The 12,726-nt window shown below is 34.8% G+C and overlaps 2 protein-coding genes and 1 long non-coding RNA gene across 4 annotated transcripts in view; 2 read left to right on the top strand and 1 right to left on the bottom strand.

Annotated features, from left to right (window-relative positions):
* LOC117128145 overlaps window positions 1-12,726 on the bottom strand; it is a 734,122-nt gene that overhangs the window by 575,265 nt on the left and 146,131 nt on the right. The window lies entirely within an intron of this gene.
* On the top strand, window positions 2,714-4,798 carry LOC108869765. The gene is made up of 2 exons (XR_001956144.2): window positions 2,714-4,386; window positions 4,582-4,798. It is a non-coding gene; the product is annotated as an uncharacterized LOC108869765 (long non-coding RNA).
* On the top strand, window positions 6,070-9,566 carry LOC103839980 (O-fucosyltransferase 9). Of its 2 annotated transcripts, XM_033279896.1 has the most exons (10): window positions 6,070-6,289; window positions 6,320-6,805; window positions 6,878-7,015; window positions 7,111-7,199; window positions 7,318-7,515; window positions 7,891-8,095; window positions 8,197-8,364; window positions 8,451-8,618; window positions 8,888-9,078; window positions 9,180-9,566. In XM_033279896.1, the coding sequence occupies exons 2-10, from the start codon at window positions 6,431-6,433 to the stop codon at window positions 9,334-9,336; spliced, it is 1,689 nt and encodes a 562-aa protein (XP_033135787.1). In that variant the 5' UTR covers window positions 6,070-6,289; window positions 6,320-6,430; the 3' UTR covers window positions 9,337-9,566. The 2 variants fall into 2 exon arrangements, with proteins under 2 accessions (XP_033135787.1, XP_033135788.1); XM_033279897.1 differs by lacking the exon at window positions 6,070-6,289 and having other exon boundaries at window positions 6,592-6,805; window positions 6,858-7,015.

Below are 12,726 nucleotides of genomic sequence, written 5' to 3'. Positions count from 1 at the left end.
TTCAACTTCCAAGAAAAGGCTTGAAGTTTAGTGATGCTCGGTTCCAGTATTTCCTTTTCTTCTTCTGGCTTCAATAGATTTTGCGCAACCCAGTATCCAGATTTAACTGTGTATTGGTCATTCCTCGTGTAGTTCCAGCAGAAAGTATCACGGCGATAAGTAGCGCTTATGGCCATACTGCGTATGAGAGGTATATCATCGGGGTGGACATAATCCTCTAGTAGCCCTATGTCACACTTCTTCGATTCCTGGTTAATGAGACCACCAACTCTCATATTTGGATGCATCACATGTGCTACATGTGTAGCTGGTCTAGCAGGTGTCGTTGGAATCCATGGATCCTCTTATACCTTGACTTCATAACCAGAATGAATCTTCTTTCTAATCCCCAGTAGCAAAAGCTTTCTTGTGGCGTAAATGCTTGTCCACACATATGATGGACTACTTGCAGAGATTACACCTAAAGGCGATGTCATTCGATAATACCTACCCCTCAAGACTCGGGCCACCAGTGAATCAGGGTACTGAACCAATCTCCATAATTGCTTTGCCAATAGTGCTAGATTAAACTCATGGATTAAGCGGAAGCCAATCCCTCCCTCTTCTTTTGGTTGACAAACCTTTTCCCATTTCGCCCAATGTATTCCTCTTTTTGGTAGATTCGAACTCCACCAAAATTGTGCAATGGCACTAGCGAGGTTTTTGCAAATCTCCAATGGGAGAAGAAACGTTGACATAACATATGTCGGAAGAGCGAGTAAAATAGACTTGATTATTACCTCCTTCCCTCCTTTGGAGAGCCATCTACCTGTCCATCCATTTACTCTATGCATCAGGTTATCTCTTAGAAATGCAAAGAGTTTGCATTTTGAACCACTGATATCCTCTGGGATTCTCAAGTACTTTCCCATTCCCCCATCATTATGTATTCCCCATCTTTCACATCCTCTTGCCTGGTTATTCGCATTAATCCTCTTTCCAAATGAAAAGTAAGAAGATTTGTCTAAAGTTGATACATTTGGCCAGATGCTTTACCATATGTCCTGCTACTTTCATTATTTCTTCACATTCACGGGGCTCTCGCCTTACAGAAGAAAAGGCTATCATCAGCAAAGAGAAGGTGGGATACCGAGAGGGACAATGCGCGTGTAACATGCATCTCCGTTATCTTCCCTTGATTCTCTGCATGATTTTGCATCTCCGTTATCTTCCCTTGATTCTCTGCATGATTGAGAAGACTAACGAGCGCTTCCGTGCATAGAATAAAAATAAAAGGAGACAAACGATCTCCTTACGTCACTGTTAGTCTGTTATGGGTTCTGGTTTATATCATATTATATAATGGTTTAGTTGGATTAGTCTTACATTTTGATTTACTTATTCCGATGTACCATTTGTAACAAACTATATAAACCAGTCATAACAGAGCCAACTTCTCTATTGTCTTTCAAATCTCATATACCCCTATTGCTTTAATGAAACATGAGAAACGCAGAACACAAAAGTGCTCGTCACCAAGGATTAGGGTCTCCGTACGGGTTAAGTGGTCTCTGGGCCGCAAAACAGAGCGTGGCATCAAACCCAAGTAAAGCCCGGACGATAGAGAAAAGATGAAACACTGCGTTTCATTAAAGGAGACACGTGTCATCACGGGATCGCAAGACTTATCTATGTGGCATGCCTACATGGGTGAAGGAGAAGAGAAGAAACTGTCTTTTATATATAAAGATAGATCTTACTAAAAATATATATATACAAATCTAAGACAAGAATAAAACTAGGGGATATTACATGTTTACAACATTCATTGTACCACTTTTCATTTTTACCACCACTAAAGGGACATTTTCAAAAATACATTTTTCATTAAGTGGAAAATACTTTTATACCCTTGTTCTTTAAATATATAATAAGTAAATATTTAAATAAATAAAAATCTTAAGAAAATGAAAAAAATTTAATTTTTTTGGAATTATACTATTTCGAAATTCAAACCCTAAACCCTAAAACTCAACTCTAAACCCTAAACCATCAATCCTAAACCCTATTTGTTTTTTAAATACGAACCCTAAACACTAAACAATCAATCATAAACCCTTTTTTTTTTAAATACGAACCCTAAACCATAAAAACATCAACTCTAACCCTAAACTCCTAATCATCAGCTCTAAACCCTAAACCCTAAACCTTCAACTCTAAACCCTAAAACATCAACTCTAAACCCTAAACCCCAAAACAACAGCTCTAAACCCTAAACCCTAAAACTTCAACTCTAAACCCTAAAACATCAACTATAAACCCTAAATCCTAAACTTAAACTCTAAACCCTAAACCATCAACACTAAGCCCTAAACTATAAACACTAAACCCTAAAACCTAAAAATTAAACTCTAAACCATAAACCCTAAAAAATTAACCCTAAACCCTAAAACATCAACTCTAAACTCTAAATCCTAAACCTTCGACTCTAAATCCTAAACCCTAAAACCTAAAACCCTAGAGTTGATGGTTTAGGGTTTATATTTGAAAGTTTAGGGTTTAGGGTCTACATTTAGGGTTTAGAGTTGATGTTTGAGGGTTTAGATTTGAAAGTTTAGGGTTTTAGGGTTTAAGGTTCGAATTTCAGAAAAAATATAGGGTTTAGGGTTTACGTTTAGGGTTTAGAGTTGATGTTTTAGGGTTTAGGGTTTAGAGTTGATGTTTCGGGGTTTAGTGTTGATGTTTCATGGTTTAAGTTTTAGAGTTGATGATTTAGGGTTTAAAGTTGATGTTTTAAGTTTAGATTTAGGGTTTAGGGTTTACGTTTAGGGTTTAGAGTTGATGTTTTAGGGTTTAGATTTGAAGGTTTAGGGTTTAGGTTTTAAAGTTGATGTTTCGGGGTTTGAGTTGATGTTTCGGGGTTTTGGGTTGATGTTTCATAGTTTAGGGTTTAGAGTTGATGATTTAGGGTTTAGAGTTGATGATTTAGGGTTTAAAGTTGATGCTTTAAGTTTTGATTAGTTAACCATATGTTTTTTTTGTTAAAGTTAATCAAAAGGTTATAAATGTCTTTTACATTTCATTAAAGATGAGGGTAAAAGTGGTTAGTGTAAATATGAAAAGTGGTACTTCAAAAATGATATTTTTGGCAATTTCCCATAAAACTACATGAAATTAACAAAACTAATCAAAAATTTAATATGTATAACAAAAATATCTTAGTTGAAAAGTTATGTTATCTAATATATCCAAATAATAACCAAACAGTCGAGATATTATATATCAAAAAGTATATGTCTTATTAAAATAAAATAATGTTATTTAAAATAAACCATGCATATTTATTACAATATAAATAAAAAAATAATTAAAAAATCAAAATTAAAATATTAATAATTATTATAATATAAATAAATTATTATAATGATTTATTTTATAAATATTTATACACGTGCATGAGCATGGGAAAATCACCTAGTATAATATATATTGTGATCATAATGGAGATTTTCTTTTGTTAGATTCTTAAATATAGTTTTTAAGTTATCTAATCCAGTTAATCATCTTTGAAATAAGTTTATTTTTTGTAATATCATAACATTTTTATCTTCAATGATACTAACGTATTCAGCAAAAAAACAAATAAAAGAAACCAAATAATCAGTCGCCTCTACATTCGAAGATCGAAGTTTTGATTTGAGCAATGGAATGTATGCGGAATCTCAAGCAATTTATGGTTACATTTGTAACAGATTGTTCTCAATTAGTGAAGATGGTTTTGGAACCATAAGAATGACCAGCATTTGCAAGTTATTTGGAAGATATAAACATCCTGAAAAGGAGTTTCCGGAGCTCAGAAATCATCCATATACCACGAGAACAAAATTCAAAGACGGGCAGTCTCGCACGCAGTGCAAGGAAGCAATCGTCGTTTGTTGTCCATATGAATGCGGAACTACCAGTTTGGTTTGCATAGTCAGTTTGAGTTTGTATGTTGCCGACAAAAAAAAATTTGGGAATACAAATATTTATGTTTTCAAAAAAAAATAGTGTAATTGCACTCTCTATACAAACTTTATCTCATATTTAGCTAACTATACAAAAACACTATTAGACATTGTTTGATTTTTTCAATATACCATAATACCCCTGTTGATCTAATATCTACAAAATATGTACCATATATCTCTTACTAAAATTTATATCGCTGGAAAATATTATTTTGTTAGAAATAGTAATTGCTCAGATACATACGTTCAGAATTTTTACTCTCTCTCTCTCTCTCTCTCTCTCTCTCTCTCTCTCCCCATCTCTCCTCTATCCTTGTAAAACTCTGCCAAAAAAAGCAATTTGTCTGATAGTATCTTAAATCTGCATCCACTTTGACCCTTTGTTCAAACTATTTAGGTTATATCTCTACCAATTGAACATTTTTCTAGAGTTGATTTTTTTTTCTAGTTTGGTGTTTTATTTCATTTTATTTCCAAATCCATCTATTCCGTTATTGAGATATAGATTTCAAGACGAGGAGAAGTCCGTTCTTAATCTGGATATAATGTTTTTTTTGCTAAAATTATTCTGGATAAAATGTTTGTGGAGCAGACCTAATCATGGTGCCGCTGAAGCTTAATGATAAACTTACAGAGGAGAAAAAGAAGGTGGAGGATGAAGGTATTAGAGATAGAAAATAAGACTTATCTATTTGCGAATTTGTTTTCTGGATGTACACAAAACTTTGTATCTCGTTTCTATTAGCTTTATATGCATCAGATACATAACAACTATGAATCGAAATCCATACAACATATTTTGTTCGGCTTTTGATTGTTTCAAATCTGGTTTCGTGGATCGACGAGATCTGAATTAAGGAGAAGAAACGAGGTGCACAACGCCCACCACCACATATATTTTCGTTGTTAAGTATTTCACCGTCATCTCCCGTTAATCTAACCGGGGATGAAAAGAAGGAAGAGAATCTGTCAAAAGCTTCACAATTTTTTTATATGTTTTATCTCTCCACTATCTCTTCATTTCCGAACAGAAGGTGGTTTAGATTGGGAAAACTGTTTTTTTAGAGCAAAAAAATGGTAACTATGTTCCTTTAGACTAATCTATATTTTGTGTTATATTTTTCTATAACACCCTTTAATATTTTTGAAAATAAATTTAATAAATAGTTTTACAAACAAAATTTTTTTGGAAAAATAGTATCGAACTTAGTGATATTTTTTTCCAGTTATAAAAAAGTTAAAATTATAAATTTCATATTATGTTCTAAATAAAGTAGAAATGACATTCTACGAAGTAGAAAACAAAATCCACTTTTTTTCATTGAATCTACAATGTTTAGAATACATGATCTACGTAAATAGGAGTATTCTAAAAATATTTAGAATACACATTCCGCGCTTAACCTATCGTTCTAAAATCTTTAGAAATCAAAATCTACACATTAATATAAATCTAAAACACGTAGAAACCGACTTCTACAGATTTACTATAAATCTAAAACATGTAGAAATCAAAATCTAAACATTACTATAATTCTAAAAAACTGTAGAAACCGATTTCTACATATTAGTTGTATTCTACGGATAAAAAATTAGTTCCTGAAAATATGGAAACAAAATATTTGGGAATATTTACTTTTATATTTTGAAAAAAATCGATTTTTTTAAAAAAAATAAAAAAACGAAAAAGGAACAAAAAAATAAAAAAAACGAAAAAGAAATAAAAAATTACAATTTTAAGGGCATTACTGCCATTTTGAAAAAAATTAGTCTAATGAGACATAAAGTAGTATAGATTAGTATAAAGGGACATAGTTACCATTTTTTTGCTCTAAAAAAAACAATTTTCCCTAGATTTTTTTAGAAAGCAAATACAAATTTACGCTTAGAACTTCTTGTCTAGATTTATTAAAAATCTTATAAAATCTATAACTAGGATTAATCTATTAATTTTCTCCACATAAAACTTAAAGTCAGGGCTATAATAGTAATTTATCTTTATCCTTTTGCTATAGTAAAACACGCTATGTACTCTTTATATAGCTAATTTTCATGTTTTTTTTTGTATTTCTGAACAATTCACTAAGAAAAATATTTCTAAAGAGAAAAAGGAAGTGAAAGAAAGGTAAAAATGCAAAGAGGGAGCACTCCCATAAAAAGTCTAAATCTCACGCGCCACTCTCTCGACCTTAGTGGATAGTCACTGCTTCCTTCATGTGATGACGTTACTTTCTCGAAACGACGCACTCTTTCTCTCATTCAATCTCTCTCGTCTGTTTCTCCCTTCGTACTGTATTTTTTTGTTTTGTTTTTTCTTGTGTTTTAGATTACTTGAATTTGTGATCGATTGGCAAGGAAGCTAACCACACACACTAATGCTACAGCTGCCTGAGATCTTCTTCTTTAATCTCCGTTTCTAGGGTTTACCTCCATTCCATATCATGCACGGCCTCAGCCGCCTAGGCAACGGCAACGGAAACGCTAGATCCCTTGCTTCACCGCCTTCTTCGCCTCGGATCCGCCACCTGAGGGGAAAAACCTCCAACCAAGACCAAGGAATAGGAGAGAGACTCGTCTTCTTACTCTTCTCAGTTGTTTTCAGGCGGAAAGGTGTCTTACTATTGGCGCCTCTTCTATACATCGCCGGAATGTTACTTTTCATGGGCTCCTTTGGCTTCACTATCCTCGATCTAGGTCACCGGGTCGATATTGTGTACAGGCGAGCTCCCCCGGGTTCGGTTTACCGGAGTCCAAAGGTTTTCAAGCGTCTCTGGCCGGTGATGGAAGCTGATGCTAATCGAAGCAGTCACAATGCGGTAAATTGTCAATTGAATTTGATTGTAGATCTGGGTTGCTCTCTCTTAATAGAGTGTTGCTGATGAATGCAGCTTATGGAAGCATGGAAGCCGAGAGTTAAAGGCATGTGGAAACCTTGCATAAGCACTAACGTTTCTGCTCCAGGATCAAATTCTAATGGTTTCTTCATAATCGAAGCAAATGGGGGCTTGAATCAACAACGCTTGTCAGTATGTTTTACTCTTCTCAATTGCTACATTCAAATTCACTTTCGTTTTAGTTGTATATTGTGTTTGCTGATTAGAGAAACTCTTGGACGGTGCAGATATGTGATGCAGTTGCTGTGGCTGGACTGCTGAATGCTACTCTTGTCATTCCCATTTTTCACTTAAACAGTGTATGGCGTGATTCCAGGTTATTATTTGTTTAATTAAATCATATAAAATTCCTTGCTTTAGATATTGACAAGGTCAAAATGTAATCTTTTGACCAAATCTGCTTCGTTTTGCTAACTCTTTTGTGTTGGTTACAGCAAATTTGGTGATATATTTGATGAAGACTTCTTCATATATGCGCTTAGTAAGAACGTGAAAGTAGTGAAAGAGCTCCCTAAAGATGTACTTGAGCGGTACAACTACAATATAAGCAGTATTGTTAATTTGAGACTAAAAGCTTGGTCGAGTCCCGCATACTATCTCCATAAGGTGCTCCCACAACTATTGCGTTTGGGGTATGCCATTCACTGACTGTTATTTTTTCTTTTTTTTCCTTTTTTCGTCTCAGTAGTTTTATTAGGAATTGTTGGTTCTTTGTATGCTTGGTCTTTTCTGTTGTTCCTGTACAACTTCCTAGAGTGTTTGATAACGTCTTATGGAATTGAATACGAGATAGCTCACATGCAAAAATGAAATGGAATGATAGCTTAAGGTAGGGTACTAGCATTCTCTTTTGATAAGCTTGTTCTAAGGCTGTATGGGCGTGAGAGGGATAGTATATAAAAATATCACAGGCTCTGTTCTTGTCAAAACTCGATGTGATTTTGATTATTGAGAACCCTTATATGTTTTGTATAAGTTGCTTACCTAAACACACTCTACTTGGTTAGGGCTGTTCGTGTTGCACCATTCTCTAATAGGTTAGCTCATGCAGTTCCCGCACACATTCAAGGACTTAGATGCTTAGCAAACTTCGAAGCATTGAGATTTGCAGATCCCATACGGCTGCTTGCAGAGAAAATGGTCAATAGGATGGTTACCAAGAGTGTTCAGAGCGGCGGAAACTATGTTTCTGTTCATCTCCGCTTTGAAATGGTTTATATACATACCTTCCTGCCAATTTTTTCATTTCTGCATTTCTTAATTCCTGCTTCCCCCTTTTTTAATAATATCTTAATTTTCTCCTCTTATAAAAGGACATGGTCGCCTTCTCGTGTTGCGAATATGACTTTGGAGAGGAGGAGAAGCTAGAAATGGATATGGCCCGAGAAAGAGGGTGGAAAGGAAAGTTCAGGCGGAGAGGCAGAGTGATTAGGCCGGGTGCAAACCGCATAGATGGGAAATGCCCTTTAACTCCACTAGAGGTATCACTGAAAAACTGCCTCGCTTCCCTTAAAATCTTTAAACCAGTTAATCGTGTAAAACTGATTTTTGTAACATCGCTCTGTAGGTGGGAATGATGCTTAGGGGAATGGGTTTTAACAATAACACATTGGTTTACGTAGCTGCGGGAAACATTTACAAAGCTGACAAGTATATGGCTCCTCTTAGGCAGATGTTTCCTCTTCTCCAAACCAAGGATACTCTAGCTACCCCAGAAGAACTTGCTCCGTTTAAGGTAATCAAATACTAAAATTGCCTTGATTTTGAAAATGTTCAACTATGCAACTGCTAATGGAACATATTGATGGGAATTTTGAATTTTATTTCCATGGGTTGGTGGGAATTAGAATAATTAAGTTAGGAGCGTTAGGTCCGTATCAATTGCAACGTACAATTAAAGCCTGTGGGCTCACCCATAACATGCACCTTCAAAATTGAAAGATTTTTAATTGTTGTCTTAATATATAAAAACAAATTGCTGTTTTTTTTTTTGTGAAACTGTAGGGTCATTCGTCCAGATTGGCTGCTCTTGACTACACAGTATGCCTCCACAGTGAAGTGTTTGTATCCACACAAGGTGGAAACTTCCCTCATTTCTTGATAGGTCACCGTCGGTACCTTTACAAAGGCCACGCTGAGACAATCAAACCAGATAAGCGGAAACTAGTCCAGCTCTTGGATAAACCGAGCATTAGGTATCTGATTTCCTAACCTACTTTGGCACACCTCTAACTCACAGATTCCTCGATTTTTAAAGCAATTTTCTTCCTTTTGGATGTTTTATGTTTTGGTGTAGATGGGACTACTTCAAGAAACAAATGCAAGATATGCTTAGACACAATGATGCAAAGGGAGTCGAATTAAGAAAACCCGCTGCGTCTCTTTACACGTTCCCCATGCCTGATTGTATGTGCAAAGAACCTGACCCCAAACCTGAAACCGATCCAGCTTAAACCTGATTCTTGCGGTTCAATGTCAGTAATGCAAAGTACGATAATTGTTTATGACTCCAACTATACATGTAACTTATATGTGTTGTATCATGTTTCCTTTTCTGTATAACCATCTAGTTTCCTCCCAAGTTCGAGGACTCTTGATATTGAATTTTGTGTATATAACATTCTTTGAACGTTAATGGCGCTTGTCCCTTTTGTTGTTGTGTTATTTCACATTTTGTTCTGTATTTGATAATCTATTTAATGGACGACGACAATGGTTTCATTCTAATGACGTATGTTTCTCTCATCTTCTTCGTTTGTATAGAAAATAAGAAATACTAGATTCTAACCCGTACACCCGTGCGGATAATATTTCATTTATAGATATCAAATTTTATATTATTTTGTTATATAATAATTTATGGTAATATATTGCTATCATTTTAAAAATAACTTAATAGATAATATATAGTTCTAAATATTAAAATTTAACATATGTTAAATTTTTTTTAAAAAAATTATTACTTAATTTATGAATATTAATCATTTTAAAAGGTGAATGATATTTTTGTCACTTTAAAGGGTGAATAATATTTTATTTATTTATCTTAATGAAAATATTTTTCAAAATATATTGGTTTACCAATTTCAACATAATTTTAATATGTTTGAACAAAAAACATAATTTAAATATGTAATTCATTAATTACTTCTATTTTAATAAATGTAAAATATACTTATAAATTTTATAAAATTAGCATATAATTTCATTATTTTGTTTATAATAAAAGAAAATAATTAAAATTAATTTATAATAATATTATGCTACTAATTACAAAATTAATCAGTGCATTAATTAAAAGAATATTTAAATTTTTAAAAAGATTTAGTTAGATTTTTTCTCAACAGATTTTGTTATTCCTAAAAATAAAGTTTAAATTTATAGTTAAAATAGATTGTTATTAATATCCTTATAATTATTTAGAAATGTTATACATTAAATAAATTAATGTAAACAATAAAAAATTATTTGAATATATGGACCTATAATTCTAGTATGACTATTTTGTAGTAGATAAAAATGATACTTCTCTTTCAATAGATAAGATACTAGAGTTTGACGATCTGCCTAAGTGTTCGATCTGCCCAAGTGTTTATTTCATTTTCTTTATTGATCCAATTTATGGGAACCGAAATTCACACTGTTGATTTCCGTTGATTTAGGAAAGATAGGAAACTTTAAATTTCTTAGAGGTTCCGGATATCTGATAAACCACATGCCCAAGCAATCAGAATAGATAAAAAGTAAATATGAGAATAGAAAAGAGAGCAAGAAGTGTTTTATTCTGAATTCCCGTATGAGCGTTACAACAAGGTAAGAGCCTTGGCCACGAGAGCTGTCGGCGAGATCTCTAGTTCTAACAACCTAAGACTGCGGAAAACCTAGTTGAGTGCAACTCGATAACAAAAACGGAAAGTTGCCTAATGTTCTAATTGCTAAGTTTTGCTCTGAGTAGAAAAATTGCGTTTCTCTCCATCTTCAGCTTCGACATCCTTATATACTCCTCCTAGAGGCAGTTTGCTATTTTCCTTTCTGCCCTTGGTCAAGTTTATCGATTCGCGAAAATATCCCATTTTTCTTCGATCTTCCTATTTATCTTTGGAAACTTCATATTTACCTTTCGATATTGACATTTATCTTCTCCTGCAGAATAAAAAATAAACCATCATAAGGATTGGGCTCGATTTCGCATAAACTTGTAAGTGGGCTTCTAACCGCGTTTTGGATCCTTTCGGGCCGTTTTCCGACTTAAGCGTTTTTATGATTTATCGAAAGAGCGCTTCCGAAACGACGTCGATTCCGAAATAAGTTCGAATTTTCTCTTATAGTGGAGGCAGTTCGAGGTGTTTAGTTAACCATTGCTGTTTTATACGATCAATTCGAACTTCTTACGAGAAAACGAATACTTACGGTTTTTAAATCGTAAAGTTCCAACAGTGACTCCAATTGAGACGAAATAAGAGCAGGTTCAATCAAATCCCGAAGGAGGGAGTTACGAGGACGAGACGAAGGCAGGCTAGTTGATCCGACTCGCCGAATGGGAGAGTTGGACTGTTCGTTCGATCGATCTGTTTGTCTGAGGCCTCGAGTAACCTTTCTTGAAGATTTATTGCGTTAATTTTTTTCAGAGTTGTTACGAAACTCGATTTAGTTTTCCCACTTCTCTTTTCTTTTGAATTTTATCTCTCTTTTTCAAAGAGGACATTTTCCGAGAAGTTTTTTCTGATATTAAATCCGCGTGACCGATTTTGACCCCAACAGTTAGCCCCCCAACTTGTTAGAATCATGGTGTTCTTGCGAGCGGTTTAGGCATGCCGGGTAAGTTAGGTGGAATCTAATGTCTAAAAGTCCGAAGGTGAATAGTGAATTCTCTTGCCTATAAGTATGTGGAGTACGTTTTCAAATTCTTTACTTGCTCATTTCCACAAACCTTTCACTCGAGACAAAAAGATCCTTTTCTCTCTTCTCTCCCCTTTAATTTTTATTTTTTCAAGAATCATGACTTTAAGGAGAAAAACTTCCACCCATTCTCGTCTTGATCGTTCGGTTCCCGATGGCTCTAGCACAACATGATGATGTTGTGCCAAAGGTGGAGTTTGCAGAACACTCGGTTGATCTTGAGGAGGCCAATGCGTAGTGGGCGGCCATGGGCGAAGTAAAGCCTCCTAGACCTGGGACATGGGCTCCTCCTATGTTTCGCGTTGACCCCGTGGATGGTTGTCCGAGCAAGAGCTGTCTGAATGGGCTTGCCGCCATTCGGAGTTTCTGCAGAATTCCAGAGTTAGTCGAGTTTCGTCTCCCAGAAGCTGGGGAAGTGGCCGAGTTTCCGCCCGATGGTTACTTTACATGTTTCAAAGCGCACTTAATGCAATGCCACTTATGGTTTGTAAGACCCGATCCTAGCCTCTCGACCCAACTGGACCCGAAGGCTTACTTATTAAATTCTTTGCTTGTTTGATTAATTTTTAAGTCTTTTATTTACTAAGTCATATTCAAATATGAGGTTTATAACAATCGACCAGATAGCACAGCGGAATAAAAATGTGTTAACTTTGTATTAATTAGAAACATTAGATCCGATACACAAATTGTTCACAGTTTCATAGACAATAACTAGTTCATCCCTAGCATCATCTAACCACACGTTACACATCCTCTCACTGACCGAGCCTTCACGGCTCCTTGGCTTGACCAGAACCATCTTTAGTTCCTGAAACCACAACCAGATAATCATTAATCATAACCGAAGATAGAACATATTGATTCTACAATGCTTGGCTTGGTTCCTAGAACTTAGATAAACCTCAATCAATATAATCACATATAGTATGAACCTGTCTACC

Source organism: Brassica rapa, chromosome A09 (genome assembly GCF_000309985.2).
Source record: "Brassica rapa cultivar Chiifu-401-42 chromosome A09, CAAS_Brap_v3.01, whole genome shotgun sequence".
Classification (NCBI taxonomy): domain Eukaryota; kingdom Viridiplantae; phylum Streptophyta; class Magnoliopsida; order Brassicales; family Brassicaceae; genus Brassica; species Brassica rapa.
Note: the sequence above shows the minus strand (reverse complement) of the source record. Positions and strands in the feature narration are given on the sequence as shown.